The sequence below is a fragment of the Rhinopithecus roxellana genome, chromosome 16 (genome assembly GCF_007565055.1).
Source record: "Rhinopithecus roxellana isolate Shanxi Qingling chromosome 16, ASM756505v1, whole genome shotgun sequence".
In the NCBI taxonomy this organism is placed as follows: Eukaryota; Metazoa; Chordata; class Mammalia; order Primates; family Cercopithecidae; genus Rhinopithecus; species Rhinopithecus roxellana.
This window is the reverse complement of record NC_044564.1, coordinates 55,899,097-55,919,384: the sequence shown is the minus strand read 5'-3', so window position 1 is coordinate 55,919,384 and position 20,288 is coordinate 55,899,097. Positions and strand designations below refer to the sequence as shown.

The window sequence follows — 20,288 nt, the reverse complement described above, 5'->3', positions numbered from 1 at the left end:
ATTATTTATTATTATTTTTTTGAGATGGAGTTTCACTCTTGTTGCCCAGGCTGGAGTGCAATGTCATGATCTCGGCGCATCGCAACCTCTGCCTCCCGGGTTCAAGCGATTCTCCTGCCTCAGCCTCCCAAGTAGCTGGGTTTACAGGCATGTGCCACCACGCCCAGCTGATTTTTGTATTTTTAGTAGAGACGAGGTTTCTCCATGTTGGTCAGGGTGGTCTCGAACTCCTGACCTCAGGTGATCCTCCCTCCTCGGCCTCCCAACGTGGTAGGATTACAAGTGTGAGCCCCTGCACCCGGCCTAGCTATCATTATTCTTTTTTCAAAAATGTAGATACCCGGACCAGAGAGGAATGTAGAAAGTAGAAATGTCATCTTGTGGGAATCCCTTGCTGTCAGTGAGGACCCCACTTAGGCCACCACTACTCATACTGTTTAAGGAATGTGAAACATTGTCCTATTTTAAGATATTGTGAAATAAAGCTTCACTTGCCCTCTTTGTGTGCTGTATCCTTACCAGTTGTTGGAATGTAATTTGTGTCTAAATTTAGTTATTTATGCTAATGTTTAGCCTATCTCCTCATGTTCTAGCCTCAATGAAGGACAGAGAGTTTCTCCTTTTAGGTGTAACATGTAGCAGACTTGGAGACTGTGGTGTAGGTGGTTTTCCAGTCTTCTGTTTCCAACCTGTATAATCAGTGATTGAGGGGGAGACAGGCATTACCGGTGAAGAGGGGAGGGTACTAGAAGCTATAGTGGATTCTAGTCTTATTTCTTTCCTTTACTTTCAGGTGGACAGTGCAAAGCCCTTTGGTGAGAATATTTCAGAGCATCATTTGAGGAGGTGTAGAAGAAAATCTAAGTTTTCAGACTTTCCGTTTCCAATGAGAAGAGGTACTTGAGTTTCTTGTTACTCCTGTACATTTCCCTATGGCAACAAATGTGTCCTGTGTATAGTCTTTCATTCTGAGGAATCACAGGTTATGTTCAGAACTGTGGGCCTAATTCTCAAGTACTCTCCAGCTGTGGAATTTCCAGGGCAGTGTTCCCACAAAGCAGAGTCAGCTGAGAAGCTTCTGTCTGAGAGTTCCCCTCGTCATTGAAGGGGACCATTCTGAGCAGCGTGCTGAGTGTGCTGTGGTTGCAGTTGTTCCCTGGCTGTTCCCTGGCTGGGCTGGGAAAGCAGAATGCAACTTGTCCTGCTGTGAACCCCTTGCAAAGTCACCATTGATGCCTAACAAATAAGGCTTTCCATTTTTCTGGATGGGAAAGAACAGGAGATTGATGGTAATCAGGAGATGTAACATTTGCTTTACAAGATTTCATGTCAGTGAGGTGGGAAGCCAACTCTATCTGAAGCAGTTAGATGAAGGCAGGGTGTTCTTAAACCTTTAGATTTCAGGCCCTTTTGCATTCTTAATATTATTGAGGAACCCAAAGAGCTTTTATTGATGTGGATAGTATCAGTAGTTAGCATGTTAGAAATTAAAACTGATACATTTTTAAAATATAAGAATAGATTACGGCCAGGTGCAATGACTCACGCCTGTAATCCCAGCACTTCGGGAGGCTGAGGCAGGCAGATTACCTGAGGTTGGGAATTTGAGACTAGCCTGACCAACATGGAGAAACCCCATCTCTACTAAAATTACAAAATTAGCCAGGCATGGTGGTGCATGCCTGTAATCCCAGCTACTTGGGAGGCTGAGGCAGGAGAATCGCTTGAACATGGGAGGCAGAGGTTACAGTGAGCCGAGATTGTGCCATTGCACTCCAGCCTGGACAACAAGAGTGAAACTCCGTCTGAAAAAAAAAAAAAAAAAAGAATAGTACACATTCCATTAGCCATCATCATGATGATGATGTCATAACATCATCGTGGCTTTTGGAAAACTCCATTGTGCAGTGGTGAGAGAATGGGAATGAAAGAGGCAAATCATGTCTTAGTATTATTATGAAAACAGTTTGACCTTGTAGATTTCCTGAAAGGTCTTGGGGACCCCTGGGGGAGATCCCCGGACCACATCTTGAGAGTCACTGGGTTAAGGAATTCCTTGTAGGCTTTTGACTGAAATCCATGAATCTTGTCGTTAGTGAAGGTCGTGTTGGTGAAGATCAGTCATTCCTGAAGTTAATCAAAATTCTTAGGCTGGAAAGGAATGGTGGTGGTCCAGTCTCTTGCCTGCTGACAGTACTGAACTTTCCATCTATTGCCATCCCTGACAGTAGAGTTCTTAATCTTAGGCTTAAAGGTTTACACTTTTAAGGGTCTACTTTTAAGTCTCTTATGGTAACTTAAGCCAGTGTTCTTAGACTGTGGTAGCTGTTTGACAGCAGCTGGCCAAGGACAGAGTACAGGGTTTGAAGCAGAATGTGCTTCATCACCTCTGACATTTAATTTAAGTTCTTTGAATTGAAAGTCACCCATGTAGCTTATAAAGCAGCATTGTCTTCCCTACTGCAGTGAAATCAGGCAACAGCAAATGTCCTTTCCTGGGGCGGACAAGTTGGGTTTAATGCAGGCTCTATTATGATGGGACTCACACATCACACTGGTCTTGGCCTTTGTCTTTTCTTAATCCTGGCAGGTGGAAAACTAAGGTTCCAGAGAGGTTACAATGTGTGTGTAAAGGTCACACACCAAGTTTTTGGCATACGTACATTTAGAGAAGACATTCAGACCTCTGGGCTCAGATCCTTGGAATCCTTGTAGCTTTCAAGCCAGAACTTTGCTTAGGTCACTTGTCAGCTCATTCATCCAGGCCTAAGGTAGAACACAGCAGTGCTTCTCAAACTTGAATGTGCATTTGAATCACCTGGGGCTCTTGTTAAACTGCAGATTCTGATTCATTAGGGCTAGGGTGGAGCTTAGGATTCTCCTTTTCTAACAGGCTTCCAGGTGATATGAATGCTGCTGGTCCAGGGACTGCACTTTGAGAAGCAAGGGAATGAAGGCGAGCCCCCCTGTGAGAGGAAGGGCTCAAAACCAGTAGGTAGGAGTTTCTGAGGCCACAGGGTTATGAGGCCACAGGAGGAAGGAGGTTATGAGGCCACAGGTTATGAGGCCACACTGGAAGGAGGTTATGAGAAGGGGGTTATGAGAAGGAGGTTATGAGGCCACAGGGCAGGTTTGTGGCTATAGCTGAAAGGGCATTAGCATTGCTGACTCCCTGCCCAGCTGGGGGTGGGTGCAAAGAGAGCTCCTGGGACAAAGTGGCACATACATATCTATATGCCCAAAGGATATGAAAATGGCCTGGCTTTAAAAATCTCTTTTTATATCTACCAGTGACATGGGGAGGGCGATCAGCAGTCCAGAAAAAGTCCCTTGTCATTGCCTGAGCCCCGGTCACACTGGGGGAAGCCATGGTGACCTTAGCATTGCCTTACAAATACTAATCTTAAAAACATTTTTTAAGCAACCTGGAAAAATCCAACCTAGTCTTCACTTTCTCCATGTATCTTTATTACCTCATTTCCTAGTCATCCTTGCCATACTTCGGCATTAGGTCTACTTACCTATCATGATCATTTATGGTCATGATAGTGATTTCCATTTTTGCTATGTTCTGTATTTCTCCAAGCTTTTACATATTTGTTGTCTCAATTTAACATTTGTGTCTACCTTGGACAAATATATTCAAGAGCTCCTGCATAAGTAGGATTCCATGAAAACCAAAGAAAATGTCAGAGGAGACAGAGTTTACAAATTTTATATTAGACACATAGTACTTTTTTTTAGGTTCTGGGCACCTACTCAAATACGAGTTTTTCAGGCTGCTTAAGGGTTATTGAACTTACTCATTCACTTTAGATTTGCTTTACCCTTCCCTCTTCCATATGTGCTGTCATTGAAGACAAAACGTCCAGAAGCTCACACCTGTAATCCCAGCACTTTGGGAGGCCGAGGTGGGTCCCTGAGGTCAGGAGTTCAAGACCAGCCTGGCCAACATAGCAAAACCCCATCTCTACTAAAAATACAAAATTTTAGCCGGGCGTAGCGGTGGGCATCTGTAATCCCAGCTAGTCTGGAGGCTGAGGCAGGAGAATTGCTTGAACCCAGGAGGCGGAAGTTGCAGTGAGCTGAGATGGTGCCATTGCACTCCATCCTTGGCGACAGTGTGAGACTCCATCTCAAAAACAAAACAAAACAAAACCCAAAAAACAAACAAAAACCAGAAAACCTCACTGTTAACCTCAAAAAGACAAAAACAAAACAAAACAAAAAAACCCCACGACCCAGAGAATTGAAGTGGCTTTTTAAGTCTGAAGTGGAGACTTAAAAGTGGTAGTATAACTTACAAGGGAGCATTTAAGTTTTTAAATAATTCATTCATTGTCTAAAATTTTTGTACTGCTGTAGAATAAATATAATGGCAGTTTTAAAGCTAAATGGTAATAATGAGTCATTGAAACACCTGTTCCTCTTTCTTCTAGCTTCTTCTCTTGACAGCCTTGCAGCTAACGTAAAGGTAATTTTAGAAATCGAATTTGTAAAATGATTTACTTCCAGCTATCTTATGTCAATTATTGTGCTTTTTCCAATCAGTGGTGGATATTTCTAGTTAGTCTGCTTAGGTGGAATTGCTGTAGTTTAGTGTTTGTATGAAGATGTGCCCAGACTCCATGTTATACTTTGCTTTGGGGTTAGTTGGTTTGTGCCCCTCATATAAGTAGGATGAATCACCAAGGAGGGTGTATGTAGACCCAATACCTACTTTATTGGTAGTGATTTTTATTGCTTTTTCTCCAAGCAAATAATTTTATACATAGAGGTGGTAAATCATTTGTTCTTGAAGTTTGATTGGTTTGTCAAAGTGAAGGCTCAAACTTCTGTGTAAGAACATGAGAATAGATTTATACAGAGAAAATGGAATATACTGTGCTTCTTATGCCATAGCGCTTAAATATTTTGTTAAAGTTATATTTTGCCCAGACCAATAATCCCTGGTTCTCAGAAATCAAAGTTTACAGCGTGAGTTTATTTTGGTTTGTTAATATATCCCAAACATACAGACTTTTGGTTATTTTTATCAGTCTTAACTCCTGAGCATTTTGTCACTGGTCTTCTCTTCTCCAGATCCTCTTCTATTTGCAGGAGATCCCTGGTGCAAATATTCTGTCATCTTAGCCCTAGTTGTCTTCCTTGTTCAACCCCACCCCCAGCTCTAAATTAAGCAAACAGAAGCAAAATTACAATTAAATAATGCGCATTGCCACTCAGGTTATCAGAGAGCCAGATGAACGGATTGTTTTAAGGAGTGACTCATCATCACGTTTAGATTCAAGTCAGTTTGGAAAGTCCTCATCCAGTAAACAAGGGGATGCCGATTTCCACCGGAAAGCTTCATTTGCCACCTCCCAGCATTCCAGCTCTCCCGGACCCTTGGATCAGCCCCTTCTCAGAGAAAGGTCAGTGGCAAGCACCCATCTGTTTGCCTGAAGAGTGCATTGTGGCCTGGTAGGGGTAAAGCTGGGTCATTTCATCAGCTTCCTTTCTTAGGAATATTCAACTGGTGACACCTTGATATGAAAAAATGATTATTTCTTTTAAAATCTACCCAAAAGTCAGAGGCATATCTCAGAATATTTGCTGTGAATGGGATAGACAACTAACTTTGACATAGGTACTATTTATCTACCCATTTTTATTTGTCATACATTTAAAAACTAAACCTTTTTATTTTACCAGTATAGAAATGTTCACTACAGAAAGTTTGAAAATTACAGAAAAAAAAGTGGAAAAAAATTACCCATAGTCCTACCACTCAAAGACAAATGTTAACATATGGGCGTATATTCTTTTTCTAGACATGATTTCTTTGTTTACATTATTTTCACAAATAATAAAATTATATTTGCATATGTCTGGAGAGCAGGCCAGAAAGTAAGAACAGAAACCTTTATTTGCCAAATGGCACTCTCTAGTAGGGTAAGTAACCATTGGTTTGCTTGGGTCTGCCTGATTTTAGCCCTGAAAGTCCTGCATTCTGGGAAACCCTTGAGTCTTAGGCAAACCAGGACAGTTGGTTACTTTAAATTTAGGGAAGTGGCACTGACAATAATATTTATAAGATTCTTGTTTTGAATGAAGGATATGCCAATCTGCTTTTCTCTGCATTATTAGTGATGAGAATAAGAAGCAAACTGTGCATACCAGAATAACACAGTTGCTCACAAGGGACTCAGAGTATTTATATCCCAGAACCACAGTGGCCCTGAAATTTTTACAGGAATTATGTTAACTTTGAGGTAGACTAAGAAAATGGCTATCTGTTCTTAGCGTTTTTCAGAAATGACAAAATAACTCTATATTCAAATGTTAAATCATGGATTTAAGGAAGCCAGATCACATATTTTAATAAAATCCATTAATATATGGCGAGCTTTTGATTAGTTATTTTATTAGAGGAAAATAATACAACATAGATTAAAAAAAAACTGGCTCTGGGCTGGGCGCGATGGCTCATGCCTGTAATCCCAGCACTTTGGGAGGCCAAGGCGGGTGGATCACTTGAGGTCAGAAGTTTGAGACCAGCCTAACCAACATGGAGAAACCCTGTCTCTACTAAAAATACAAAATTAGCTGGGCGTGGTGGCATATGCCTGTAATCCCAGCTACTCGGGAGGGTAAGGCAGGAGAATTGCTTGAAGCCGGGAGGCAGAGGTTGTGGTGAGCCGAGATCGTGCCATTGCACTCCAGCCTGGGCAACAAGAACAAAATTCCATTTAAAACAAACAAACAAAAAACTGGCTCTGGCACACAGAGATAGGTGGTCAGAGACACACTTACACCTCTCTATGCCTGGCCTCTGTCCCCTCCTGTCTTATGCTTTTGCCACCAGCCTGGAATTCAGCAGACTGACAAAGCATAGGAGGTTATTCTGGATTTAAAGACTTGTAAAGGATTGATTTTAAATGAAGAGTGGAAAGAACTTTCAATTGGCAGTGGTCAGGAGACATGGGCTCTAGCGCTCATGTGTCTCTAAGTGCTGGGTGATTTCACACAGCTACTTGACCTAATTTTTTAAATTAATTAATTTCTTTTTTTGAGATCGGGTCTTGCTTTGTCACCCAGGTGGAGTGCAGTGGCACAATCACAGCTCACTGCAGCCTTGAATTCCCCAACCCAAGCAATCCTCCTGCCTCAGCCTCCTGAGTAGCTGGGACTACAGGTGCGCACCACCATGCCTGGCTAATTTTCGTATTTTTATTTTTGTAGAGATGGGGTCTCACTGTGTTGCCCAGGCTCTTCTCAAACTCCTGGGCTCAAGCAATTGTCTTGGCCTCCCAAAGTGCTGGTACTGGCATGAGCCACCGTGCTTGGCTTCAACCTTTTAAACCTCAGTTTCCTCATCTTTAAAATGGATGTGATGATCAAAGATCCATCTGCATACAGCCACAAAGTGCTTCTCAGCTGCCAGAACTGGGGAAAACCCAAGTTTTTTTTTTGTCCCTGTGCCTTCTATCTATAACACCTCCCAAACTCCTTAAAATCAGTACTGCAAGCTTTTCTGAGAGACTGTATTGAGCGTGCTGTTATTGGGTAACTGTTGTGGACAATGGACACCATCATGACACATCTCTGCTTTCCACTGGCTCACATACTAGACAGGAAGGCAGACATACCCCATGTCACTGAATATGAGATAGACTGTGGTAGGCACTTAACAGAAGTACAATCCAAATGCAGGGGAAAGACAGAGTGGAAGGAAATCAGTTCCATCAGGAGAGAGATCTGAGAAGGCCTCTTTTCTCTTTAAATACATGTTAGATGGTTTATGCATTCATTCAGCCAGCCTTTCCTGAGCGTCTTTATGCAGCAGGCCAGCAATTCTCAACTCTGGCCAACAGAAGAATTGCCTCATGTTTACTGAGTCAAAATCAACTGGGATTGGAATTGAGTGTGTGGGCGGGGAGCATGTGAAATCTGTGGTTAAGAGGAAAGCAGGATTGATACTCAATCTGCTAGGCCTGGAATGGGAACACTGACATTTAAGACATTTCTCCTGATCTCTGAAAACTTGCAACCTAGTAGAGAATATAAAATAATAATAATAATAATAAAGAAGTATGCGAAGAGCTTTCTACAAAGCAGAACTTTGTGGATAGTGTGGAACAAAAGTTACTGGAGTATAAAGAAAAAGGGTGGAACTTCTGGAGTGTTTTAATGGAGGAGGTGATGCTTTCATGTGGCCGTGAGGGGAGAAGATTGGATTATGATGGGGTTCATGGAGGTGAGTGATGGGAGGTGGGAGGCAGGGGCACTGTCAGCTTCCAGCAGTTAGATGAGTTTGGAGAAAGTTGGTGCCAGGACTCAAAGGTTTGAGGGGTACCTTTGTTGGCTGACCTAAGGAGTTTGGGCTTTGCTTGAAAGGAGTGAGGAGCTCTGTGATATTAGTCACGGGAGTTGGCACAAGTGACTTTAGAAAGATGAGTCTTAGCTGCAGACCAGAGTTTTACTGGCCATCTCTGATGAGGCATCAAATTCTTTGTGCCCAAAGTCTCTCTAAACTGGTAACTTGGGACCTAGTTGGACTATGAGTTTGTAAATAAGGCCATGATTATCAGCGACAAAGAATAACACAGCTACAGAAAGGCCATCCAGTTTGCCCATAGCTGTACTGGTTTTAGTACCAAAAGTTTGCATTCTGGGAAACCCCTGAGTCCCAGGTAAACCAAGACAGCTGGTCACCTTAACACTAGAGAAGTGGCTCTGAAGATAATATTTTAAAAACAGTTCTTTTGAACGAGGGATGTGCCCTTCATATCCTTGCAGAACACATTGCCCGTTGGCTTTAGAGTGATCACCAGGGCAGACTCCTGGGACCCTGGGGGTTGCCAGCACTGTGTCTCCACTCACTCAGTGTTCTTTTCACACCAGTGTTATCTGGACCACTCTTTCTCTGTGCCCAGTTCACAAGGGTGCATGAGAATACCTGTTGTGTTTCTGCTCACTTAATACTGAAGTCAGTAAGGATCAATGTCTTAGGAATGAGTTGGGAGACAAATTTTGGAATGAGAGTCAGCCCAAGGTTTTGATGGACGAAGTAGAAAACACTTTATCAGAGTGAACAATGGGAGTACTAAAGGAGGGAGAAACACTACCAAGCCTGTTCCCTGTATCCACCATCTGAATAGTGTCATGCCCCTTCAGCACACCCTCTCTCTGCACATTACTAAAGGAGAAGGTAGATCCCGTGGAGAAGGCTGTAGTAAAGGCACCACGTTGCTCCCATCTGTTGACTCATCATTCGCCAAGATCTTCAAATGTAAAAAAATAAATTGCATGTAACAATAATGGTAACAAATATAGGAGTCACTTTGGTACTGGTTACTCTAGATCTATGAAAAAGCATTTACAGTATCCAGCTGGTGGCTGTTTTTAAATGCTAGCTTCATTTATAGCTTCAACATATTTCTTTTTTTTTTTTTTTTTTTTTTTTTTTTTTTTTTTTTTTTTTTTTTTTTTTGAGGCAGAGTCTCGCTCTGTCGCCCAGGCTGGAGTGCAGTGGCCGGATCTCAGCTCACTGCAAGCTCCGCCTCCCGGGTTTACGCCATTCTCTTGCCTCAGCCTCCCGAGTAGCTGGGACTACAGGCGCCCGCCACTTCGCCCGGCTAGTTTTTGTATTTTTAGTAGAGACGGGGTTTCACCGTGTTAGCCAGGATGGTCTCGATCTCCTGACCTCGTGATCCGCCCGTCTCGGCCTCCCAAAGTGCTGGGATTACAGGCTTGAGCCACCGCGCCCGGCCAGCTTCAACATATTTCTATTCCTTCCTCTTGAACATTCTTAGAGAAGGGCCAGGCGTGGTGACTTATGCCTGTAATCCCTGCACTTTGGGAAGCGAGGTGGGTGGATCACTTGAGCTCAGGAATTCAAGACCAGCCTGGCCAACATGGCGAAACCCTGTCCCTACGAAAAATACAAAATTTCATTGGGCATGGTAGCACATGCCTGTAGTCTCAGCTACTTGGGAGGCTGAGGCAGGAGAATTGCTTGAATCTGGGAGGCAGAGGTTGCAGTGAGCTAAGGTAGTGCCACTGTAGTCCAGCCTCGGTGACAGAATGAGACTCTGGGTCAAAAAAAAAAAAAAAAAATTCTTAGAGAAGCATAGAAATAATGTTTGTAGTGGCATGGGCAGTGCTTTAGGTGGTGCTTCCATTTGCTATGAGTTGTTTTCTTGGGTTGGCAATGGATTTGTGTAGATCCTTTCATACTCTTGGTCTTGTCTCCCTGGAAAAACCAGTGGGACATGCTTGTCACAGAGAGAGCTGGAGTGGAGGCCCGGATGTGGGCCAGAACCAGCCAAGCAGAGGGGCAACTGCACAGGGTGGTCATTCATATGGTAGCCATAGTAACAACTGGATTTCCAGATGTTCCTGTCATTTCCAGTGTTTACTGCACATTAATTAAAGAGAACCATTTTTTTTTTTCTTTTTTTTTTGAGATAGAGTCTTGCTATGTTGCCTAGGCTGGAGCACAGTGGTGCCATCTTGGCTCACTGCAACCTCTGCCTCCTGGGTTTAAGCAATTCTGATGCCTCAGCCTCCCAGTATCTGGGACTACATATGTACCACCACCACGCCTGGCTAATTTTTTATATTTTTAGTAGAGATGGGGTTTCACCATGTTAGCCAGGCTGGTCTGGAGCTCTTGGCCTCAAGTGATCCACCCACCTCAGCCTTCCAAAGTGCTGGGATTATAGGTGTGAGCCACTGCGCCTGGCCCCAAGTGGCTATAATTCTTCGGGTATTTTTAGAAAACTGTATCTGTGCCTTTCATTATCAAATTGCTATGTACACTTTAAGCTTAGTTATATACCTCAGACTTTAGGATTTGGTAACCATCCGCCTCCTGAATATGAATGGATGTATGAATGAATGAATGAATGAATGAGAGAATGAGTTCAATCACTCAATAAATATTTATTAACTACTTTCTGTGGTATTCAGTTCCTACTCTGCCCTGGGATGAGCTATTAAGCAAAGAGTCTCAGTCTCAATTTCACTCTAGGAGTAAAGACTGCCATTAACCAAATAATGACAAAATGTCCACTGGTGCAAATGGTATTAATGAGGTATAGATAAATGAAACTGCAAGTTCGTATAACAGAGAAGCTGACCTCCTCTGCAGGAGAGGGCTCAGAAAGGACTTTGCTGAGAACTCAACAATTGAACTGAGCTCTGAAGGGTGGATAGAAGTTAACAAGAGTAGTGAGCAGGGTTGGGAGGTAGAAGAGGGAACAGTGTTGCCAAATGCCTATGGAAGGTAGAAAATGCTCTATGTTTGGGGAACTGAAAGAGACTATCAAACCTGTGGTTCAGTTTGGAGTCTGAGTGGCCTAAAGTAAATGAGATATAAGATAAAGTCCTGGTGGTAGGAAACAACCAGGATTGGAGGCTGGGTGTAGTGGCTCACACCTGTAATCCCAGCACTTTGGGAGGCTGAGGCAGGAGGATCACTTGAGTACAGGAGTTTGAGACCAGCCTGGACAGCACAGGGAGACCATGTCTCTACAAAATATTTAAAAGTTAGCTCCGCATGGTGGTACCTACCTGTAGTACCAGCTATTTGGGAGATTGAGGTGGGAGGATCCCTTGAGCCCAGGAGTTCGAGACCAGCCTGGGTAGCAAGACCCTATCTCTTAAAGAAAAAAAAATAGCCAGGCATGGCAACATGTACCTAGTTGATCCTCTCTACCTGGGAGGCTGAAGTTGAAGGATTGCTTGAGTCTAAGAATTCAAGGCTGCAGTGAGCTATGATCATGCCACTGTACGTTAGCCTGGGTGATAATCTCTCCCTAAAACAACTACTGGGATTAAATTTTATATTAAAATTTTTTGGATTTAAATTTCATATTAAAAGTTTTTGGATTAAAATTTTAAATGTAAAAGTAGGGTTTGTTCATGAGAGAAATATCTGAAAAACAGGAAAGTACAAAGAAGAAAAGAATCACTCATAGCCACACATAGAAACACAAAAAATTCTTTTTTTTTTTTTTTGAGACAGAGTCTCGCTCTGTCCTCCAGGCTGGAGTACAGTGGCATGATCTCGGCTCACTGCAAGTTCCTCCTCCCGGGTTCATGCCATTCTCCTGCCTCAGCCTCCTGAGGAGCTGGGACTACAGGTGCCCACCACCACGCCCGGCTAGTTTTTTGTATTTTTAGTAGAGGGGGTTTCACCATGTTAGCCAAGATGGTCTCCTGGCCTTGTGATCCGCCCGCCTCGGCCTGCCAAAGTGCTGGGATTACAGGCGTGAGCCACCGCGCCTGGCCAAAAATTCTTAACATCTGAGCAGTTTTTATTCCCCAGTGCTTTTCCTATGGGTAGGTTTAAGAAAGACATTGAAATCACACTATGTTTACCATTTTGCATGCTGCTGTTTTTTATTATGATTAAGTTTTAAATATCAGTCCATATTGTCATGTGCTTTATTTAAGTGTCCTTTTTAGTAGCTGCTTAATATTCCACCCTGTTCCATCTGTTGAGCAGGTTCCATCCTGGTTCTCAGTCCACATGGAAGAATATCCATGAGAGGGTATGCAGTCTTCTGACATCCCACAGAGCACAGCAGCACCAAAATAAGGTTAGACTTTCTTATAAAACTAAATCTTTGCTCACTAAATAATATAGGAACAGGGATCTATAGTCTAGTCAGGGAGACAGATATTAATCAAATAACCACAGAAATAAGTGGAAAATTGTGAGGCTTACCAAGGAGATTACCTGTTGTCCTGAGAGTGAATGTTAGCGGGTATCTGACATGGCTGAGAGTCAGGGCTGGCTTCCTGAGGATGAGACAGTAGGACTTGGATGCAACGGAGGAGTAGCAGCTAATTTGGTGCACGGCACTCATCAAGCGGAGGTCCTTTCAAAGGACTAAGAGAAAGCAGGCTAACTGGCCCACAGAGCATTCCTTTCCCCTGCACACATGAATCCCAATCCAGTGAAGAATACAGTTGTGTGTGTGAGCTATGTAAGGCCACAACATGGAAGAAAGTTGTTCTAAAATTTAATGAGGTGGTTTTGGCTGTGTGACTTTTACAGGGGTATGGGGAGTGCTTCTGATCCATTGGTAGGTATTCCCAGTACTTTGTCACTGCTTCAGACACACAGCTAAGTGGCCGTTTACCAGCTCGAAAGAATTCAAATAAAGGAAAACAGTGCCCCCAGTGGCTGAATTTAATGATGCCATGTATTTGAATTAGTCATCTTGACTTATTAAATACTGGCATATGCTAGATTTGCAGGATGATGCTTAAAAATAAATGTTTACCCTAACCATGAGGGTAGTGAATTACTTTACTTCTTTTCTGCTAAGTCATAGGCTTTGCTTTACTTCCCAACCTTTTCGGGCAAGGACTCTCTTTAAAATGTAAACAAAGGCCTGGTTTGGGGCTTAAATCTATAATCCTAGTACTTTGGGAGGCTGAGGAGAGAGAATCCCTTGAGGCCAGGAGGTTCAAGACCAGCCTGGCAACATAATGAGACCTCGTCTCTACAAAAAAAGAAAGATTCTACATACACACATATATAGTGAACCCCATATAACGGCATAAATGGGATGCACAGACCTCTTACATGCAAAACTACACCTCTGGGTATCATCCATCTCTATTATGTTATGGGCAGCATAATTGCTGGATTTGTTTTCATTGTAGGAAGAGTCTACCTCTGAAGTAAATTATATCATTGAAAGACCAAGCTACCCTCTGAAGAAATACCCACTGCATGAACAGAGATATTTTTAAGCTGCTGTCTTGTATAAGTAAGCAGCTTAAATACTTCTCCTTATCTTGGTTTGCTAAAAGAATTTCAGTTTTCTCCTATCAATATGAAGTAACTAGAAAGTATGGAGGACAGGAGACTTGGAGGAGACCCAAGAACCACGTTCTTCCCTTGCTGTGTATAATGGAGCTCTGATAACGGCAACGCATGTGTCTTCCAGTTCTCTTGTCTTTTGTAATCATCTCCCCCGCCCCCACCATCACCCTTTGTCTAATGGACCTTCCAGCCTTCTTTCAGCTCCTTGAACACGAGCTCCTTCCTGCCATGGGGTCTTTGCACATGTTGTTTTCTCCATCTGGAATTTGTCTTCCTGACTCTGCCTGGATAACTTCTATTTGTTCTTTCAGGCTCATGATTTTCTGCAACACGACACTCCCTCTCTCTGTGATGCATACCATTTAGCACACTGCATTTTTCCTTCATAAATTATGACACAACTTATTATTATATTTTTATCTGGGCTGATTGTTTAAAATCTGTCTCATCTACTGAAATGAAACCTTTATGAGATCAGAGAATCTGTCTCTGTTGCTCACTGCTTTATAACCAGTATTTAGTGCCATACAATGGAATCACATTTAACTTTTCAAACACATGTACTAGGTGTGTGCACTGAACAAGAACCTGCCTTCCCATCTCCACCCTGCTGCTGTCCCTATATCACCTGACCCTCCACAATGATTGCTACTCAGTAAAGAGAGTTTTGTTTTGTTTTGTTTTGAGATGGAGTCTTGCCCTGTCGCCCAGGCTAGAGTGCAATGGCGCGATCTTGGTTCACTGCAACCTCCACCTCCCGGGTTCAAGTGATTCTCCTGCCTCAGCCTCCTGAGTAGCTGGGATTACAGGCGCGCACGACCACGCCCAGCTAATTTTTGTATTTTTAGTAGAAACAGCGTTTCACCATGTTGGTCAAGCTGATCTCGAACTCCTGACCTGGTGATCTCCCCACCTTGGCCTCCCAAAGTACTGGGATTACAGGCGTGAGCCATTGCGCCTGGCTGCAGTAAAGGGTTTTTATAAATGCATGTTGAATATGCATTTATAATGAATGCATGTTGAATATGCATTTATAATGAATGCATGTTGAATATGCATTTATTATGAATGCATGTAACAAGGAAACTCTGGAATTCAGATCTGTGGCAAATAGCCACATTGTGGGACATCATAGTTTCTCATATATTCTTTTCTTTTCCATTCAAGCTCAAAATAATAATCGCTCTTCCTTATGGCATGCGGCCTGAGTGCTGAGACTAGTACACATACTTCACATGTATTAAACAAGTTCGTATCTAATTCTCAGGACAACCTGATGAGATAGGTACTATCATTAGTTCCATCTTACAGCTAGGGAAACTGAGGCATAGGTTAGGTCCGTTGCTCAAGGTGACATGGCTAGTGAATGGTGGAGCTTTATTCTCTTAACCACTACGTTCTATTGCATTTTCAAAGCTGAGTTGGAAATCCATGCAGAGAAAGAGCAGGTGTGTGAAGGAGGGCCCTTTGGAACCCAAGCAGAGTTTGTGGGCATTGCCTTCAGAAGGCTCCCACTAGGATCCTATAGCTTTGTAATGTATAGTCCTCGTGTCAGCAGGATCAGAATAATTATGCATCTTTCTAAACAATAAAGGAATGTGGGATAACCTGCTAAGTTTTCACTGTAGTCAGGCTCCTGAAAGTCTGGTTTGAGGGTCATGCATGCTTTACAGAACAAGTTGGTTTGCCCTAGGGGTGGCCAGGGCTCCCTACCTTTAGCACAGGGGAATGTGCAGGACAGCTCAGTAATTGCCCATTCTGCAGGCTTCTACCTTAGAACGTTCTGCTTGCTAGATTAAAGGACGGATTCTGGGCCATTTATTCTCTGGTTACCAAAGTAATTGCTGTCTAGGCAATTATTTAGGTGGTTATACAGAACATAGCCCACATGATCATCAAATGCCAAATTACGCTGAATTTCAACATGGGTAATATCAAGTTACATAGAACCTTGAACCAGCTGATATGTGGACACTGATGTCGGGGGATAGAGAGAAAGTAAGAAAAGAAAAAAACACGTCAATTCTGTCTTGGAAAATAGGTTTCCTACATAACAGGAATTCCCACCCAGTGGTTTGACATAAGTTTAGAATACCTTCTCTGGAAGTCTCCATACCATCCTCCCTGACACCACTTCTTGAGTCATGGATTCCTGAAGAGGCTGGGATCCTGGAGGGTCATTTTAGTGAAGGTTTAGTGATTGTAAAAAACCCAAGTGACTCTGGCTAGTCATAAGCAAACAGGGCATTTATCTGAAAGAGGCTGAGCATCCATCTCAGTGAGTCTAGGAAAGATCCAAACAGGCAAGATCAAATAGCTAGAACAGGACAGCCAGAGCCACTCCTGTGGGTTGGGAGGACAGACCCCAGGCAGGGGGCATCCCCCACACACAACCCAGTGGCTCCCACGGTGTGTCCCAGTTCTGGCTTTTCTTGAGGACTCTCTTCTAATGGCAGCACCAATTCCTGTCTCTCCCCTTCTCCATATCTGTTTCACTGCCAGGTCCTGGCTCCCCAGTGATCTCGAGATCCCAGGGAGATGAAAAAGTGGATTCTTACCACGAAAAGGTCAGGGATTCTTTAGCCAAAAACAATGAGTCAAATTATCTGACCAGGTAGAGGGAGGGAATGAGTGAAAGAAATGGGTTGAAGGGGTTGGAATACATCTACTTCTGGATCTTTTGGGACTTGGTGGTTTTGGTATAAACAGAGTATCCCTTGTATATTTAAAATTGGTGAATTTTGGCCGGGCGCGGTGGCTCAAGCCTGTAATCCCAGCACTTTGGGAGGCCGAGACGGGCGGATCACAAGGTCAGGAGATCAAGACCATCCTGGCTAACATGGTGAAACCCCGTCTCTACTAAAAAATACAAAAAAACTAGCCGGGCGACCTGGCGGGCGCCTGTAGTCCCAGCTACTCGGGAGGCTGAGGCAGGAGAATGGCGTGAACCCGGGAGGCGGAGCTTGCAGTGAGCTGAGATCCGGCCACTGCACTCCAGCCTGGGTGACAGAGTGAGACTCCGTCTCAAAAAAAAAAAAAAAAAAAAAAAAAAAAAAAAAAAAAAATTGGTGAATTTTACCACACAAAAAACAAACATCCAAAAAACCAAACAAAACCTCCCACAAAGAAACCCATCAGATTATCCCTAGTTCTCTTGGAAGGCATGATTGCCATGACATCATGGCCCCCAGTGTGCAATGCCAGATTACAGAGTGAGACTGCATCACGAAGAAAGGAAAGAAAGGAAGGAAAGGAAAGGAGGAAGGAAGGAAAGAAAGAGAAAGAAAAGAAAAAGAAAGAAAGAAAAAAAGAAAGAAAGAAAGAAAGAAAGAAAGAAAGAAAGAAAAGAAAGAAAGAAAGAAAGAAAGAAAGAAAGAAAGAAAGAAAGAAAGAAAGAAAGAAAGAAAGAAAGAAAGAAAAGAAAGAAAAAGAAAGAAAGGAAGGAAGGAAGGAGGGAAGGAAGGAAAGAAAGATAAAAGAAGAGAGAAAGAAGGAAAGGAGGGAGGCAAGGAAGGAAGGAAATTTGTTCGGTGGAATATAGTTGATTGGAACATGTTTAACAGGTCAACTGAATAACACCTATTTTGGCACATTTACTATGTAGCAAGGACTGTGCTAACTCTTCACAATAATAGTAAGAGGTAGATACTCTGTCATCATCCTGATATTTTACAAAGATGTCGAGTAAATTGCCCAAGGTCGCACAGATGCTCACTATGCTCATTGGGTTATTCTGTTGTGGGAATCCAGGGAAAAGGCTCAGAGACTGAGTGATCCCAAGGCATAGCTACATGCCAAGATTGGGGTAGTATGAAATTATCTTTTTCTCCTTACTTGTATTGATTGTTTGTGTTTTTCTCAATACCACATGTAGAATGTATTGCTTCAAATTTTGCAGGGGAAATTAATGAAAGCTGAAGGAGGATCATAAAGAGCTCACTCACTGAGACAATTGAAGCATCCTTAAAGAAATGAATAATTTTTGTTGTCTATGTTGAGTCACTGATGTCTAATCCCCTTTAAACCAAATGCTGTGCTCAGTCTTTTGTGCCCAGGTAAGAGTTGTTGATTAAAATGTTTGCTGTTTGGGGGCTCACATTTTCTTGTCAAGCTGGAAAATTTGTGGTTTTGCATGTTTATTTTGAACATGAAAGAGAAAGCACTGTAGTTGGGTGGCAGATGTTTATCCATTTGGAAAGCACTTCTTAGAATTCTAACAAAAATGTCAAGATGCCTTTTAAGGTATTCTTCATTTTTGACAGTGGATGTGTTCTTGAAAACTTCTTTCTTTCTCTCTTCTTCCTTCTGATCCCTTTCTCTCTCTCTCTTTCTCTCTCTCTCTCTCTCTCATTAATTATATATGAGCTAGAGGAAGCCGCTATTCACAGGAATAACCTGATAAATCCTCCAGAAAAGACTGTCAACCTGACTTTCTCTTTTTGGTATATCCTTTTTTGTTATTGTTTTTATCTTAGTGTTAGGCTTGATTTACATGAAGTCCACTAAAAACCTTGGAAAAGAGAGCATTACATCTGGATAATTCAAATCTTGTTTTAAATGTTGAATTTCTGTGATAAATTTGTAAGAGGAGGCTAGCTCCTTTGGAGTGTAGTTTAAACTGCTCCTTCTGTTTCCTATTCCTTTGTTCCAGCAATTCTTTGTAAATTTAGATGAGGAACAAAACCTTCCTCAAATATTTCTCCAAAAGAACTACACATTAAGTAAATAGGTTCTACAGATAGGACTGCCAATGCCAGGTTTTAAAGTTAGTTAAGAAGGTGCATTTATGAAATGCTTACACAGTGTGAGGGAGCAGGAAGAGGAAGGGGATGGGATAAAGGGAGACTAGAGGCACATTTGTCTTCATTGATACAGACCCAGAGAAGAGGGGCCTGAAAATGGAAACTTGTGTCCCTCCTTCATAGTATAACCATAGCATTTTCCTCTACCAGCCCTACTATAGTGTGAATGTTTGTGTTCCCTCAAAATTTGTATGTTGAACTTCTAACCTCTAAGGAAATGGGGCCTTTAGGGAGGTGATGAGGTTGTGAGGGTGGACCCCTCATAAATGAGATTAGTGCCCTATAAATAGGCTCAAGGGAACTCATTTGCCCCTTCCACTGGCGAGGAGACAGCGAGAAGGCGCCATCTCTGAACCAGGAAGAGGGCCCTCACCAGATTCTGAATCTGCTGACATTTTGATCTTGGACTTCCCAGCTTCCAGAACTGTGAGAGATAAATTCCTGTTATTTGTAAATACCCAGTTCATGACATTTTGTTACAGCAGCCTGAATAGAGTAAGACACTACCCTAAAACTTGTTCAGTTTTTAGAAGATTCAGTGAGAGCCAAGTTTTCTTTTCTCATTGTGATCATAGGGATTGGTTCATTAGGTAAATTAAGAAAATGAAATTAAAAATTAGAAAAGGAACTCCAAAAACAAAAACAACAAAATAAAATTCATTTATCCTCTTCTCAGAATTTCAGCCAAATAAAGGTGTATCCAAGTTGAACCTCCCAATCTAAAAATCTGAAATCTGAAATGCTCCAAAATCTAAAACATTTTGAGCACCAATATAACACCATAAGTGAAAAATTCCACATCTGACCGCATGTGGCAGGTTGCAGTCAAATGCATTTGAAACTTCGTTTCATGCTCAAAATTATTTAAAATCATGTATAAAATTACCTTCAGGCTATGCGTATAAAGTGTATATAAAACATAAATGAATTTCATGTTTAGACTTGGGTTCTATCCCCTATCCTGAAGATAATTCATTGTGTTTATGTAAATATTCCAAAATACAAAAACAAAAACCAAAACCCAAGTTTAAAACACTTCTGGTCAGTCCCAAGCATTAAAAATAAGGGAGACTCAACCTGTATCACAACCAGCATTCCACCTTGGCAAGGCCGACAGAAAGCTTAAATTACATTTGCTAATATGTTCTCAGTCTCTCTGAAACTATGGTTGTCAATTTGTTATTTTGATGTTACCTCTAAATAGTCATCAAAAATAAGAAAATATTGTGTTACATTAAGGTTATGCTATAAGTCTCAGCTAAAGGAAGGCAGCCCTAATGAACTGGTATCCCATTTCATTTATTGTTAAAATATACACCATGCATTCAATATTCAGTGTTTTTTGAAATGCTTTGAGCATAACTCTTTAATTTAATAAGATCTTAAATACCCATTCTTATTTAAAGTCATTTTTGGTTTTCACACTAAATTATACTTTTTTCCCTCTGCTTTCTCATTTATTAACTCTATTCCTTAAATTATTATCATTTTTACTTTTTGTTTTTCAAGGAGTTATCTCAATTTTGAGGAATCATGCTGGGGCAAGGATTGTAGTTGAAGTATTTTGCTTTTGGAGTATATAATAGTATGAATAATTTTGTGATGTTTGGGGGTTTGGATTACTTTGGGAAGATCTGTGTCATTAAACATCATAAAAA

General features: G+C 42.0%; 1 protein-coding gene across 2 annotated transcripts in view; it reads left to right on the top strand.

Moving 5' to 3' along the window:
* SPATA6L (spermatogenesis associated 6 like) overlaps positions 1–20,288 on the top strand; it is a 63,373-nt gene extending 43,085 nt beyond the window's left edge. For both annotated transcript variants that reach the window (XM_030919637.1, XM_030919638.1), the window contains 6 exons: positions 794–896; positions 4,440–4,474; positions 5,227–5,414; positions 12,497–12,590; positions 13,666–13,772; positions 17,727–20,288. In XM_030919637.1, the coding sequence (XP_030775497.1) occupies positions 794–896; positions 4,440–4,474; positions 5,227–5,414; positions 12,497–12,590; positions 13,666–13,755 (510 nt within the window). In that variant the 3' untranslated portion in view covers positions 13,756–13,772; positions 17,727–20,288. The remainder of the gene's footprint in view (positions 1–793; positions 897–4,439; positions 4,475–5,226; positions 5,415–12,496; positions 12,591–13,665; positions 13,773–17,726) is intronic.